The sequence below is a fragment of the Hipposideros armiger genome, unplaced genomic scaffold (genome assembly GCF_001890085.2).
Source record: "Hipposideros armiger isolate ML-2016 unplaced genomic scaffold, ASM189008v1 scaffold_30, whole genome shotgun sequence".
NCBI lineage: Eukaryota > Metazoa > Chordata > Mammalia > Chiroptera > Hipposideridae > Hipposideros > Hipposideros armiger.
This window is the reverse complement of record NW_017731380.1, coordinates 2,812,686-2,830,144: the sequence shown is the minus strand read 5'-3', so window position 1 is coordinate 2,830,144 and position 17,459 is coordinate 2,812,686. Positions and strand designations below refer to the sequence as shown.

At 32.8% G+C, this 17,459-nt stretch overlaps 1 protein-coding gene across 1 annotated transcript in view; it reads right to left on the bottom strand.

The window, feature by feature from the left end:
- The window catches only part of BAZ2B (bromodomain adjacent to zinc finger domain 2B), a 277,499-nt gene that overhangs the window by 35,932 nt on the left and 224,108 nt on the right, over nt 1–17,459 (bottom strand). The window contains exons 21-25 of the mRNA XM_019636819.1: nt 7,998–8,138; nt 5,457–5,711; nt 4,302–4,516; nt 3,344–3,418; nt 2,258–2,501 (exon numbers count right to left, since the gene is read on the bottom strand). Of these exons, the coding sequence (XP_019492364.1) occupies nt 2,258–2,501; nt 3,344–3,418; nt 4,302–4,516; nt 5,457–5,711; nt 7,998–8,138 (930 nt within the window). The remainder of the gene's footprint in view (nt 1–2,257; nt 2,502–3,343; nt 3,419–4,301; nt 4,517–5,456; nt 5,712–7,997; nt 8,139–17,459) is intronic.

Here is a 17,459-nt window from a genome sequence, read left to right as displayed (position 1 = left end):
GAGTTGTCAAAATGATAAGAGTTAACACTTTAAAACAGTTTATAACAAAAATGCTAAGAAAGGACGCTAATTCTGTGAAAAGATGATTAATATCGATCAGAAAGGTTTAATTCCTGCTATGGAAACAGCTCCACTTGACAAATAAAGCAGACTGGTTATAAATGGTATCTTGTGTTTAGGTAATTACAATTCTAATATCCATATTATATACCTTTCACAGTATTTGTCACAGCATAAAATATATGATCCAATGGTTTCAAAATATAACATCATGAAATAATTTCTGTAAGGAATCTCAGTGTGGTCTCCTTTTCAGATTGGTACTCTCAAAAGAAGTAAAGCTCACTCCAGTGATTTTATCATTCTGGTTTAAAATATAATGTTAAGGGAGGAATTTATGAAAGCATTTTATAGTTATGCTATTTTTACTTCAGAGAATTATGTAGTACTTTATCTTGTAAGTACCTTTATATTATTATCCAGAATCAGTAAAAACTGTGATTCAGTAATTTATCAGTGGTCTTGATTAGATATTATTTTCACATATTCCATCACTAAAGCCATCCCTTTAAGCCTTCTTAATTTCTTTAGCATTACTGAGTTGATGCAAGAAAGGGAAAGAGTTGTTTCTGGATTTCCTTAGCTGAACACTTCTGGCATTGAGGGCAGAAGGAATGGTTGGCTGTACGAGTATACTGTTTCTTGAGTACCATTCTGTAGCCCTATCAATATTTCTAGTATGTTTTTGGTAAAAGGTGAACTTGAATTTTTATCTCGCTTTTACACATATCCATTTCCAAGGCTTATGGTAGCTTCCCTTACTCTCTCTCTCTCTCTCTCTCTCTCTCTCTCTCTCTCTCTCTCTCTCTCTCTCTAACCTTGACTCCACCCCTTTTGACTACTCTTCAAAAAGCTAGTCCCTTCACTATGATTGAATACCTTCCAATATCTTTAGGGATCTTATACCATTAACTATTCTCTTTATCTCTTTAATCTTCAATCCCTCTCTCTCATTTTATTGACACTTTCCCTTCAACCAAAAATCATCTCAAGTCTTTCCTCTGAAAAGTCCTTGGTCTTTGTCCCCCTCTAGAAGCTACCCTTTCCTCTGACGGACAATGCTAAAACAGCCACCTTCACTTTCTCACTTCCTATTGTTCGCAATCAATCGTAGCCTGGCTTCAGCTCTCACTTCTCTAATGAAACTGTGCTGACATTGCTGGCATCAATCATCTCAACTACCATTGTTCTAGTTCCAGACCCCTCTCAACTCATGTAAACTATTGCAAAATCTCTTGCCTGATCTTCCCACCTCTGATCTTGCCCTACCCAAATCTATTTCTATCTTCCACAGAGCTGCCATAGTGAGCCACTTAAAAATCAAGTCTCATCATGTCATTCCCTTACTTAAAACCCTTCAATGACTTCCTATCACTGAAAAAGTATGAAATCCTAGTTTGTACTTGTGTATAAGGCTCTCCAGTAACACTCGAAGTACCTGTGAGTCCCTTAAAGCACACTGTGGTTTCAGGCTTCTGTGCCATTGCTAATGCTATTCTCTCTGCCTGGTAAACTTTTCCCTGGATTCTTCCTCAGGTTAACATTCAGCCCAGCTTGTAGCTGCAGCTAATGGGTCCAGGAAGCCTTTGCGAGACTTTATTCCTCAGAAAGGAATGATCTTCCTTTGTACCTGCTTAGAACACTGTACATACTCCTATCAAAGCTGTTAAGACTTAACATATCACACTTCTTATTGCAAATCTTCCTCAGTGACTAAATTGAGAGAGGACTTTTAGTGCCTTATACATCTTTGATCAAAAGTGCCCAAAGCCACACACATAATAAACTGGTGTTTGAGAAACACATCCGTTCACTAAAGCTGACGACACTTTTGAGGCATGAAGTATTGTATAAATATAAGACAGTTATGTTAATAGAATGAAAGGGAATACCTGAAATTAAGAATATGCACAGTTCTTTGGAGAACTCTCAAGTCATTATCTAAACAGAAAAACTTAACTTCTTTTATTCAATGTAAGCGCCTTCTACATGTAGGCATTCTATTCAATATTTATCTAACCATCACAAAACACTTTATGAGGTGAATATTATAATATTCAGTTTTCAGGTGAAGATACGGAGGCAAGGAAGTGTCAAAATGGATTTTAAACCCAATCCATTTGACTCCAAATTTTGTGTTATTTTTCAGTATATTACAGTCTTAGTTAGGTATTAAAATCAACCTAAATTTGATTACCTCATCTTCACAGATATCAGCCTTCTTTCCTTTTTTGTCTTCTTTATCTTCTTCATCCTCCTCATCCTCATCGGCTTGGTCATCACTATCATCGTCGTCGTCATCATCATAATCACTGTCTCCTCCCTTCCTTCTTCGCTTTCGTCCTGGAGTGGGTGTGCCTAATGGATGTTGTTCCTCTCCAAGGTCAATGCCACCTGAAGTGTCTCTTTTGCCTGTTTTCTTAGCATGAATGATTCTGAGCCTTTAAATATGAAAAAAAAAATGATGATATGGAAGTAAAGGTTCCTCTCTATACTTTTTTTAAAGAGTATAATGTGAGTTTTAAGTGAAAATACCTAACAGTATTTTTCTCGCTGTAAGCAATAAATCAATGACAAAAAAAAAAATAGAATAAAGAAAATGTAAGCAATATGTTTCCAGAAATTACAGAATATATTAACTTTCAAGAATAATTCTGGATATCTCTTTCGAATTAGAACACATCTAAAAAAATAAATAAAACTTAGAATGCTGAAAAGACTAACTCCAGCAATGATCAAGTGATCATTCCTGATCCTATACTATAATACTGAATAAATTTCAATTCAAATTACCACAAAGAAACTACTCTCTTAACATAGAAGTTGAATAATTTCAGCATTATATTTTCTGGCAGGAAGCTAATTAAGTTTTAATGCTGAATACATTTGGATATGTTAGACTTTCTGTAAAAGCAAACTTTAATTAGAAAGCAATTAAGAAAAAAAGTGATAGTTCCAAACAGATTCTATTTATGACTAAAGTAACCAGATAGTAACAACAATCTTAGAAAATGTGATTGCTTGACTTCTTTGAAAGAAAAAAGATAAATGGACTTTCTTCTAAGTTTGAAGCATATAAGCTCAATAAATCTCATTATCTTTTGTCCAATGCAAATTCTGTCCCTGTATTTTATTAATTTCTTATCTCATCTTAATTAAGCTTTACCTTTTCTAATTCTTAGAAAAAATAAAGTTTAAATTCTATCTTTGCAATTTGTATGTTTCACTGGGAAACTTGTAAAAAGGGAAAAAAGAAAATTAATTTTAATAAAACAGGACTTACTTGCGGAGTTTACCTTCTACCACCCATTTATCTCTCCTCAAGTTTGACATATAATCAATGTTCTTGTCGATTTCACTGCCAATGCAAAAATTCATTGAAAACATAAATTAATCCATTATGCAACACATTAATTTGGTAAGGAAATTGATATAGTTTTTTGTTAAGTAAAAATGACGACTGCCAATAACAAAAACAAATGAAAAATTATATTAATATAGTATCATAGTTAAGACAAGTATAGAAAACTTAAAATGTCCAGCAGTAGTAGAAATGCATAACTCTGAAATATTTGGATAGACCCTTTTCCCAAAAAGGTAAAGAACTAAAAGTAATATAATTAAAATCTGTAATAGCAAGAACAAGATGAACATGGATTTGTTCACCAAATCTTGAAATATTACAGTGGAGGACTTACTTTGACACTTAAATGAGATTAAGTACTTTTTTAAAAAGTACAAATTAATATATCAATAAATTAATAATATTAAAGTTGCAGTAGCACATAATAAAATCAAAAGTAGCTAGATAATTCTATGAATGGATACTAAGGAAAATCAGGTAGTCATCTATTGTCAAAAGTGCCAAGGAAGGGCCAGCCGAGTGGCTCAAAGTGCCAAGGGAATAAAAATTCTGGATTCTTACAACAGTGCTGGATTCTGGCACCACAGCAAGAAAAAATATTTTTTACATTTTAGTATATAAATAATAAAATTTTAAATAAACAAAAGAGTTTACAAAGATTATATACAGTATGATCCAAATTTTCTTTTCGATGGACTGCAAAGAAATACATTAAAATATTACTAGTCACCTCTGAATGGTGATACTAAGTGTTATTTAAATTTTTTTCTTTGAGCCAGTCTGTAGCTTTGAAATTCTCTCTAAGCAATTTGCATTACTTTGTGTAAGAAAATTCAAAACAGAAAGAATCACCAGAAAACTCTGGGCATATGCTTACCTCACCACACTCTTGCTACATGCCAGTTCATTGATCAGGAAAGCCAGGACTGAGGCTTTCTGTGCTGGCGTGTGAGCCTGAAAAGCTTTGGTCTTCAGGCTCTCAGTAAGCTCAGTTTGTCCACAGTGGGCTTCCATAAAAATCTGCAAAATCTCGGAAACATTGTCTCGATTCACACCAACATTCAGCAAATGTTCTCCAAGAGCTGTTTTGGCCTATAAAATCGTGTCATTTTTATCAGTATTGGTCATAACCATTCATAACATAAAACAATATGACTTTAAAATATTGGTATTATTTGATCTAGATATTACTGACAAGGGCTTTATGTACATTTTTGATGAAGTGGAGACAAAAATAAGCAGGAAATGATAGACAATTCAATTTCTATTCCCTCATCAAACACTTGGTTAAAAGTGAGGCAGGGAGAGGAATATATAAACTCACGGGTAGAAACTGTCTATCATACTTTCTCTGAGGCTTTATTTAGACATTCCATTATGGGTAGGGACTGGGGAAAGATGGGGGGGTTCAGAAAGCACTATTATTGTGCTGTCTGGCTCAAAGGTGTCACGGGTTTTATTGTCTGGTATACTGAGTGAATAGGGAGACGGAGGAAAAAGTAACAGGTGCATCTGGAAGCTTCTCTCTATACAATATTACCTACAGCTAGGCTGACTGAAATGTGTATCTGAATTGGAACCAGGATAACTCTGAACTCAGTGAGTATCCACCGAGACGTGGTCTTCACATGCTGGTCTCAGGGTGCCTTGATTAGCCTCCATGACTCAGTGATTCAGAGAACACAGTATAATTTCAGAAGGCACACTTACATTCTAATTACTTCATGAATTATGAATTCTGTTTTGCTGAATATCACTTAAGGGTATTCCCTTAAATCAACTTGGTTTTTGCTGAAAACTAGAGGAAAAAAGAGTAACATGGGAAGGTTCTACATTCTGTGGTGTTATGAACCAGTTTTTTCTAGGTTTGTAACAATTGAAGCCTGAAGCAAATCTACATTTAATGTTATGTAGAAAAAACTGATCAGTCCATTCTATACAATCTTCTGCTAACATGCTATAGACAGCTATCAGTGCACGTATAGTACAAATTAAAAAAAACCACAACTTTTATATTGTTTTTTTTTTTTACCTTGTATCCTGTAATTAGACCTGGATCACAAACAGCAGCTGAGAGGAGCCTCACAAGCAAGTCTTGGACTTCACCCATGCTGTCCCCTATATTTAGCAATCCCTCTTGAAGAACACTCAGGTTGGGAACATCAATATTCACATCAAAGCCCAAAACTTTACCAAAGTTTCGTAAGAACTGCACCACCATGAGACAGTCTGAAAATGTACTTCCAGAGAGAACAAGTCCTGGAATACGAGGCAACTCTGGCAAAGGCTGAAAATAAAATTTAAAAGCCATGATTGTTTATCTTCTGAAGTAAAATAAGTTGTTATCTTTCTTTCTCTTGCATTGCACCAGTGGGTTTTCCCTCCAGATGGTAAATTCCCTGGGTACATTTCTGCAACCCCATGGTACTAAGCATAGGATCTTGAATGCAAGTAACCATCAATAAATTTTGATTGAACTCAGTATGAACTTAGACCTCTGCAAAAGAGTAACACTAATTTTAATTAACTTACATATTGATAACACACGGGTTATATAACTGGGTCAAAAATTAGATACCATTAAGAAATAAACTTTTCAAAAGTACTTTACCATAGACATACTCAGTAGGGCACATGCATTGGTTTGTTCTAATCATGGAGACTGATTTATAATTCACACTGTTTTGGTAGCTCAGAAATGAACAGTGTACATCCGTGGGCTGTATGTTTGCAAAGGCTGGTACTATCTTTGGCTAATGAATGCTGATAAATGACCAGAACTCATAATCCTATCAAGAATCCAGTTATACTGCAACCAGCAGTCTTTAGGTTTCCCATATGCAGTGAAATATTAATACTGTATTGAGTTTCAGTACTAAAATTAGAAAGCTGCTAATTCTTAAATATGTGTTCACATATTAAAATTTTAATGACTAATTTGTAGTACCAGTCATTGCAGACATTTAAAGAATTAAATAAATCTAAATTAAAAATATTTTGTCCATGAATGGGATTCAATAACAGTACTTTAAATTTTGATTGTAAAAAAATGCAACCTACAAGTATTTCTATTTATCTAAATTGGTCCTTGTTAAAAAATCATCTTTCATCCTGCATTTAAATAACTAACCAAACATTTTTTTTCTACTAATATTGTGTGGAAGCACAGAACTGGCTGATACTATATAAATCTTTTGTTCCATTTGAAAACCATTTAATTCTGAGTTTTCTTTTTTCCTAAACTGTATCAGACATACACATTTCTATATAATTCTAAAAATTTATATAACAAAGCTAACAAAAGTGAGGTTTAAAATGGACATATATCTGATATAGGGCATACGGATTTAAGTAAAAATAAAAGATGTAAGAAAATAAATTTCACTAAGGATTAAAAAAATTGCTTTAAGCTTATTAAACATGTTAACTTATCTATATACCTATTCTGTGCTTAGGAAATTTGACTAAATTTAACAAAAACTAGTATGTATACTTTTATTTTTATCTAGAAGCATTTATTCTAAGAAAATAAATAGAAGTAGGGTATTAAAATTTTGCTTTAAGCACTTTAGGAAAGAGCTTACATAAATCAAGAGACAATAATTATTTGTGTGTCAGTTGAATATGGCATATAAGTAAATATAGATGCTATTGACCAAGTAGAATATATTACTCAGACAGTATAATAAAGATAATATGCAGTATTGATATAATTTTCTAGAAATACCATCTTCTTATCTATAGTTAAACATAATTGATTTCTACTCAGAAGTGTGTGAAATCATGCCAGTTACCAAGATTATTTTGCTCTTTCTAAATTTCTACTTTTATGTATTTTAGTAATGTTACATGTTTGTGAAGCATGACGAAAGAGTAAACACACAACTTTGGTTGGACGCATTCCTTGGCTTTCAAGATGATAAACAGTATGGACTCCAGAGTTTAACAACCTGAGGCTTGAATCCAAGTTGCCATTTATTAGCTGTGTCACCTTGGGCAAACTGCTTAACCTCCATGTGTCTCACTTTCTTCATCTGTACATGGGCACTAATGACAGCTCCACAGGGTTGTGGTGAGGATGAAGTGAAAGAATTTATGGAAAGCTCTTAGCATAGTGGCCAGTATGTAGTAAACCTACTCAAAAAAATTAGTTACCATACTTAAGCATTGAAGGAGTTTATAGATTATAAATCCTAATTTATTTAATCATCTATGGGGATGTGAGGAAGAGCTAGATCTTTCTGTACCTAAATGCCCAGGAAGGACCAAACAAAATATAGAAATCCTATCTACTTCTATAATTCATCTTTGCAGATTTCTGCAATTTTTCTCCTTAAATTAAAAAAGTTTGTAGTAATGCACTTATATATTAAGAACTGCCATTATCAGCTGAGGAGCTTTGATGAGGTATATTGGTACCCACCCAGGAGCAGCAGATTGACCTAGACTTGGAGATCACTGCTCTGGTTAAAAACAGAAGGCTTTCATAATGGCAGCTCTGGTAAAGGAATCAGGTGAGAACACAGGAATAATTAATAAATGTATTAATAAAATGGTTTACATGACAAATTACCTTTTGGTCTGCTAAGCACATGTCTTCATTAGGCTTCTTTAGTTCCTTCGCCATTTCTAATTCTAATCTTCGTTGCTCGAGTTTACGCTCTTTATTTAATCTCTTCTCATCACGTTTTTCTTGCTTCAACCGTTCTTTTTCCTTAAAAAGAAAATCATGCCCACATAGTCTCTTTAATCATTGTTTGAAAACCTCAGTTAAAATTTAAAAGTGATCAAAATATTATTATCTTCATGAACAGAATTCTCTTAAGAGGTTTAGGGATGGGCTTGGAATTACACAGAACAATGATATTGCTTTTCAGTGTTTTTACCCTTTGAATTTCAAAATAACCTTATGACTGTATATATTATATATTATATATTATATATATAATGTTATACATATATATGTATAACATTAAACCCAGATTATTCTATTATTCAAAATTTATTCGATCCTTTCCCAGGTTATGAGAATAAAGTATTTATTAATAAAAGCAGGCATATAAAATATACATGGGCAACAAAAAATTCATAACGTAAAGTTAACTAATGTTAACACAAATTTTTGTGTAATTCCAGGAAACAAGGGAGGATTTACAGTAGGAAATTGGAAACAACATGTTTGAACTCGCAAAAGCAGTTCTTCAAAATGAATTAGCTAGTCTTAAAATAGCACCTGCAATGGAATAAAAATGTTATTTACCACTATAAACAACACTTAAATGAATGCAAAATGGGTTCTAAAGGCAATTCCAAAAGCTTTCAAAGAATAGTTTGGGTAATGGCAACAAAATAGAAATATTCATCCTTTCTCCTTGTTGTAGGGATGACATTCTGTTGGAAGAAGTCAAGAGATTTTCTATAATATTACCAGTGTCATTACTTTATTTTCATACCTCAAATACAATTCTTATCTATTTAGAGGAGAAATAACAGTAGAATCATCAGGCAATTCTAACCTACTACTTCACACATCTGATATATAAACAGTGGGTTTACTCTCGTAAGGCTAATAATATCTCTTGATTAAAAATCTTTCATTTATTAAAATTAAAAATCTTTGATTTATCAAAATAAAGTCTAACTCCTGACTTTGATATTCTATGTAGATGTAATCAAATTATTTGCTGTTCCTGATGAACTTCTTTTGTTCCTTTACCTCCTCATATTGATACACTCTAATCAAAAAGGTCATTATTCCCACCTTGCGTATCTAAATTATAATTAAACACTACTACCTCCTCCCTTTTACCAATTTCTCTCTGGTTCTCATAGTTCTTCCATATAATTTTAACATTTTTATTGTTTTTAACATAAAAAAAATTTAACACTTATTGCTTCCTGTACCACATTAGCATTTTTGTCCATATCCTAACCATCTCCATTTCAATTACCACAGGTAAGACAGCACACTGACTGCTGGGGAGGCATGCCAAGGGGGAGACAGAGAAGAGTGGAGACGGACATTCCAGGCAGGGAATTGAGAAAGCATAGGGTGCTTGAGAAACTGCTAGGAGTTTCAGGACTGCAGCATAAGCTGCAGATGGAGTAGTTGTTGAGTATTATGAAACAGAGCCAAAGGCAAGGTAATGAGGGTCTTTTTATGTGATATGCTCAAGTTAAACTGTTCCTTTTTACACTGCCTCTAAATTTCTGGGTTAGTGATTTATGCAGATATTTGGAAGAAAAATGATAAGGAACCTATATTATGAGATTATTGACACCAAAAAAGTTCTACAATAAATTTTATCAATTATAAACTAAAAGCAGCTTCTGAGGGTCTAATGACATGAAATATACACAATTAATACGTAACATTCCCACAATGCAGAATATATAGATTTTCAAGTCAAATTATCATTGGTAGAACAATTTTTTCCAGAATTAGATTTTCAATTTTTAAACACATGCAATTGTTGCTCTATGGACTTTTTCGAAAGAAGAGAAGACTTAACACTTTTTAGTTACTCATCAGAATAATGAATTAAAATCACCAATAAAAAAAAAACATTAAATGTCTCTCACAGATTTCAAAGTAGTTGGTGTAAATTTTTCTGCTATATAGGACTAACTAAGAATTGTTAATTACATTCAAAATGGTAATTATAAATATAACAATTGGACAACTATTCACTAAAAACTGTTGAAAATGGTTATCATTTCTTTTCAAAAAGAAAGGACTCACGTGGCACTAACACTCTTTTTACAGCGCCAATTTAACATTATTGGCAATCTGGGGGCATACACACACTTCAATGATATATAGAAAAGGAGTTAGAATGTATTTAATGCCATGAGATAAATATGGCTTATATTCTTGAATATCATTTTTACCTAGCGATATGCAATATTGCATGGCTATAATATGGAATAGAATATAAAAGTGACATCAATTTTTAGGATAAAACTGGAGATTTCCAAGAAATCTTAGAAATTTGTAGGGCCTTTATTACTTAAAGACAAGCATCCATTCTTGTCTACTATTAGAGATATTATACTTCAAAGGAATCAGAGTCTCTAAATTTAGTGAATTTCAATGACTTGTTAGGACTTAAATCCTGTGGTTCTGGTACAAGGTGACTTTTAAAGAACCAGAGAGAGGGCCGGCCGAGTGGTGTGATGGTTAAGAACTGGTTTGGGACGCCAGAGGACCCCGGTTCGGATCCCACATATGAGGGCCAGTGTCAGTGACACTGCCCTCTGCAGCTAAGATGCTGAACAACAGCTCAAGTTGGAGCTGGGCTGCCGTGAGTTGCCGGCGATGGCATAGGCTGCAACTCCTGTGGCAGTGGGTTGCCATGGGCTACCGTATGTAGCCAGCAGCCAGCGTGAGCGGCCAGCAGCCGCAGTGAGCGGCCGTCCAGAAGCCAGCGGCGGATCTGCCTTGCCCGGGAAGAGCGCAATCAATGATGGTGCCAACTTGGGCCAGTGAAGCAACGTCCTCCACAACTAGACTGAAGAACAAAAATGACAGCGACTTGTCTGTTCCCCTTCCCCCAATTCCCCAATAAAAATTAAAAAAAAAAAAGAACCAGAGAGAGCTTCTAGGGTTCCCTCAACAATCAATTAATAATTTATTTTTTATTTATTTTTTTATGAGGCAACCATTACTTTAATAGCAAAATTAGATAGACATTAAAGGAAAATAATATAGTCCAATATCCCTCATGAACACAAAATTTTCAATAAAATATTAGACAAATAAATAGAGCAATATATAAAAAGAATGATAAATCATGATCATGTGGGGTTTATGTCAGGAATGCAAGGTTGCTTCAACATTCAAAAATAAGTCAGTGTGTTAAAATCACCATATTAAATGGCATATAAAGGCAGTCACAATCCAGCTCACACAGCTCTCGTCTCGCATCTCATGATTCTCAGCGCTTTTCCCATGCTCTAGCCACACTGTGTGATACATGTGTGTTAAGAAGAGAGTGTAACCAGTTTGAGGCACTGCTTGGGTGATGGTGATGGTGATGATGATGATGAAAAAGAAAGAGAAAGAGGTGGAGGAGGAGGAGGAGGCGGAGGAGGAGGAAGAGGAGGAAGAGGAAGAAGAGGAGGAGGAGGAGGAGGCGGAAGGAGGGAGCAGGAGGAGAAATCAGAAGCAATAAAGGCAAGACAGGTGTACACACAAGGCTAAAGGTGACTGACCCCTCCTTGCACCTTCCTCCTCCCGGCCCAGGTCCTATTTAGTTACAACACTGTACTTCTGTATATGTCATCCCCTCTGCCAACAATGCATAGCTCCTTCTCATTTCACAGAAACAAAGCCTATTTTTTTTTGTTCTTCCCACAACTACTTCAGGCATTTTAACATTTTCTTGTTTGAGCTTCCGCATATTTATTACAGCATTCATTGTACTTTGTGACAATTACTTAAAGTTGACCTCTCCCACTGGAGTGTGAGTTTCTAAAGGTCAGAGGAACAAATTTATTCACCTGTTTCTTGATGAACTTATTCAATTCCCAGCAGTACAATTTGCCAAGCACCTCAATAAAATTTTTAATGCTTTTATCTTTCTCCCTGACTCTCAGGCCTATATCAGTTCAAATTTCCTTCCACTGGTCTAAATGTTGTTTTTATTTCCAATTATAATAGTTATCATATGTCTCTAATGGGCACAGTCTTGTGCCTCAGGATAAATATTATTTAAGCATTTATGAATTTGCTGAATAATTCAACAAATGCTACATAAAGATAGGTTAACATTTGTGAAGATAGGTTTAATTTGTAATCATTAAACATATTCATTTACCATTTTTTACTCTACTTTTTAAATTTTACTCCATGGACAAACATAATTGATGTATTCTATTTTCAGTTATACAGAAATATTGTATCCAAAAGTGGAGTTCAATACATTTAATAATAATATTCAGGTGATATTTAGGAATTTTAAAATATGTAAAATATGTTCCTCACATCTATTCTAACATTAATTTCTTAACAATTTTAATTGTCTACATTGTGATTTTATGTGCTTGCAAATAGAACTCCCCCCATATCAAAATTAAACACACTTCTTATTATACGATAATTTTTCCAGAAACTAAAGTTTAAAGTGGAAATGCTACTTTAGGCCAAATTTGAAGATGCTGAAATTTGTGTTGTATTCTCTCCTCTAGACTTAGTATTTTGCCTGAAAGAGTCACACAATTACCTAAGCCTTTTCTTGACAAATTAAGTTGCCATGCATGCTCCTATGTCTAATTTCTATAATATATATTTTGTTTATATGTCAAATATCAGGATTTCACAATGGAACTTTCTGATTTTGCAAGATCAGTTCACAACAGACCTTTGACCTACCAGAGATAAGTCTTACTAAACCTAACATAATATGAAAGGAATGTTAAAACATATTTTATATTAATATTGGCTCTATTTCAGAGCAATAACTTAGATTTTTTAAAGATACAGCTGTTAGTATAGTTTAGATTGATTATAAATAATTACAAGCAAATTAGTTTGCTTCCTCTTGATATTTTTGGGCCTTCATCCCCTCGACACACCCCAATTTTCTAGATGCAGAAATTCTTGAAATAAATGTGTATTTTTGAAATATAAGTTGTTTATCATAAAACAGCTTTTTATCATCTTAATTATAGTAATGGGATTATCTGTATCAAGATATTACTAATATCTTAGTTAAGAAGTTATTTAAATTTCATTTCAAAGTTGAAACACCCTTTGATAACAAATGCATTAAATTTAGAATATCCTAAATAGCCCAAAATACAGAGTAAAAATTTTTAAGTCAGTTTTTAACTCACATAAAAATATTATTTTAGGGAATCTAAAAGAATACATTAAAGTATTTCTAGAAGTCTACAGCATAATAACAAATACATTTATTCTATTTTAGAATTATAGGAGTTTAAAAACCAAACAATGAATGTGGTAGAATTACCTGTTATTGTAAAGTTTTACAACTTATCAGATTGCCAAACAGGCCATTTTTAAGAGACCATATTGCAAAGATTCCTATGTTTTTTGCATTTTACGATTCTACTGGGTCTCTTAGGTGTTTGTTCTGGGCATAATTAGGAGAATACATTTCTTTTGACAGCATCTTGTACTTAAAATTTCAAAGACATAAATGTAATTTAAGAGACACAGGCTTACCTTAGGGTGCAAGAAGAATAAAAGTGTAAACAAGATTAATAATACAAGCCATTTATAGAAGACAAATATAAAGAATAAAAATTATACCATTTTATGGTCATATATTGAGCATGAGTAGAACAATAGGACAATTATTTTTAAAGGGGCGTTTTTTTAACATTTTAAATATTATGAAAGTTTAAACAAATGAAAAATTTATGAATCACATGTTTGAAGAAACCCTTATATTTTATATTTTTAATAAAAATTATATTCTATTTATATTACATTTTATTATATTTTATTGGTATAAAATAATAGTTAAAAAGAATAAAACCTAGCAGTTATCACAGTTTCATAAAATCCACTATAAGTATTACACAAAAGTCTGTACTTACTTTAGATTAAGTATCTTTAAATACTGTATAGAATACCTACTGTTATACAAGTCTTCTAAATTAAAATCAATTGTTAATAATTCTTAAATCAGATAGATTTTAATATATCTAAATTAAATTGATAACAATTCTTTCCAAGATCTACTTTCTTATGATATTTAACATTTTATTGTACAGTTAATATAAAGTATTTTTACATTTGTTTTTAAATAATTATACAAGTACAATATATAAGTACATAAGTACATATATTGTAACTACAATATGTTAAGTGTAAGTATGTCATATTAGTACACTTACTATGTTTTAAATTGAAAAATGGGTTTGCTTAACCAAAACTGTCTATATGTGCAATTCTACTTTTATTTTTATTTTTCACTAAGTAATGATTAGTAGAAATAAAGGATTATAAAATATTCTTATCACTTGAATCATTGGGGGAAAGGGGTATACATTTTTTCTGCTTTCAAAATGTTTATTAGATGACTTCCAAAACATGAACTACTCTCTTGTATTGTATGATTTTGCCCCTAAAATGCTGACACAGTCATCCTGTGAGAGATACATGTTTAACAACCTTTTGTAGTTTACTGGTCCCTGGGGAGACATACAAAAGGCTCTGTTACAATTACTATGGTTGATTATTCAGTTAATATGAGTAAAGTGATTATAAATGTGTGACTGGTACAGTCGTAAGTTTTTATAAATGAAACAGGAGATTTTGAGCTATTTTGTCATGTTGCTTAAACCAGCCTAAGGTTCCAGTGATTAGTAATAATGAATGCAGGTGTATTTCATATTACTTGAATTACACTTGGAAATAAGCCTTTTCTATTAATGAGGCTAAATACTATTCTTTCTTATATTGTTAGGAAAGTATTTATGAACTATGATGATATACTAATGACCTTTTAAAATTAATATAAGTCAGGTAATTTATATATGTCTGAATATTCTTGCTCATTACAGATTTTTATAAAGGAAAAACTATAGAAATTAAATTTCTAAATTAAAGAACCAACAAAACTTGGGATTAATTACTGTTAGTGAAAAATATAGTTAATACTGTACCAAAAAGACAAGTATAGTGTACACAAAGAAATATCAAAGTGGTGTTTGTGTTACCTTCTTGCTTTGATGGACATGGGGAGTTTCTTAGAATAGTTTTATATGTTTTAGGCGGTCTTAAATTAACAAGGTGAAAGCAATTTATTTTTTAACCTCATAAATCTTTAAACATTACTCATAACATTTGTATTTTTGTTTATCCTATTTTTCTTTTTTCACAATATAATAATTAAATGTCTAAATGTATTCAAGTTTATAATCAACAGTTACACATAAGCCAATTCAGAATTTTGAGTTGGTCCTGCCTACGTATCATATGGCCTTAACTTTACAATAAAGTTTGTTCTTCTAATAGTTAACAGAAAAAATTATAGACAGGGCTATTAGGATGTAATAGGAGGCAGAACATGAAGCCAAGGCATGTCCATTATTGGCACGACACTGGTTACATCTTGTGCATGTTAGGTAATAATGAAGAAACGGACAGGTACATAGAGGAACATTATGTTACTATTCACTGCAAGTTTATGTAAAAGATTTGGTGACTGGACATCAGTAAAAACATATGCCTACTGACTGCTTAACTGTTTATACTGTAAAGTTTTCTCTCTCTGATATGATAAAAAACATCTTTGATATTCTTTTTGTTTTTCCCACTATATCTAATGCTGTGCACACAAAGCAGTTTAAGAAACTATAAAAACACTTAGTTGATCATAAATCTGTAGGTACCATTCAGTAAAGGAACACAATTTAAAATCAGAATAACTGGTAAAATTATGTAGCCTAGTTCACAGGACTATAGTTATTAGAGGACAACAACGTTTTAAGAACTAGTTTTACTTATGGGATTCTTTCAAACATTCTGTGACATAAGTTGTTATACTGTTATTTTAAATAACCGTTCCTTGAATGTTTAAAAAAAACACCTAGAGTAAAATAAAAAAAAAGATGTTAGGATGGGGGGAGGGGGGTTGTTACTTTGTGAGGGTGAAAAGGGTAACTATTGCATTGTTCTGTACACCTGAAACTAACTTAAAAAAAAAAAAGATGTTATCATTACATGAAAAGAATTATATGAAAACATAATAATGTACTCATTCCTTAATTATTTTGTTTATCCTCAATTTGTTTTCTTAGCACTTTTAATGGCCACTTTCATTGTAACTAATTCATTTATTCATTAAAATTCAATTTTCAAAGCACCTACTACTATATACTTGGCTTTAATCAAGGAACTGGCAATACAATGGTAGACAAAGAAGACTCCTGTCCTCATAGACCTTCCACTGTGGGAGGAGATAGACCATAAATAGCTTTAAAATAAATAAGATGATGAAATGGCATTCAGAGGTGGGGCATAAGAAAAGGCAAAATTAGTTGTTTTGGGAAGGCTTCTTTGACAAGTTAACATTTGATCTATGACTGAACAACAAATAAGAACCACAAAGACCTTTTGTTTAGGAATAATAAAAAGACAAAAATGACTAGAATATAGTACATACAGGATAAATTATCTGAGATAAAGTAGGAGCGGTAGACAGAGGTCACAGCATATGGGACTGGTATGTCACAGAGTGGAATATGGACTTTATTATAATTGCAATGAGAAGCCACTGGATAGTGTCAAGATATAATCTGGTTTACTTCCTGAAAAGATCACTCTGGCTGTTCTATGGAATATGCATAGGAATGCTGAGGAAAGCAAAAAAGAATAAAGGGAGCCAGGCTCTTTAAATTATTATTTTTTAAGTTATTTCTTCATGTCTATAGGCACATATTTACTTTTCCTTTTTTTTTGGTTTCATATTTTGGCTTGGTTGCCTTGGCATTGCTTTCCTAATCCCCTATGCTTGCTGTGGCAGCCCTATCAAGAACTTACATTGCTCCAATATAGGTGGGTTCATTTTCCTTTAGTTCCTTCTCACTTCACCTGATACTTGTTTTTATACGTCTAAGTACTTTAGTTTGAAGGGTGAGTATTCTGTATGCCATTCATGTTTCGTTTTTCTGAGGATGAAGGTAGCTAGGACAGGGAGAACTGTACCTGGTTTCTCATATCTCTTTCCAAATTTTATTGTAAATACTGTACGTGATTTTCTTTTTCTAGTCAATGGTATATTTTTTTCCGATGAAATGTATTCTTGGGCTTCGATGGAGTCTTGGAAGATTTAATTTTAATTATCTTCATTTATCCTGTGGCTGCTACCTTCCACTCAATCCAGATCTTCCCCACCTCTCTTCAGTAGCTCGTCCCACGCCCCTCCCAGGCTACAGCGGCAAATGTGCGACGTCAATGGAAGAGATCATGTTTCAGGCCTTCTGAGTACCACTTAGCCTGGGCATTCACTTCTTTTTTTTTTTTTTTTAATTTATTTTTTTTTATTTATTGTTAGTTTCA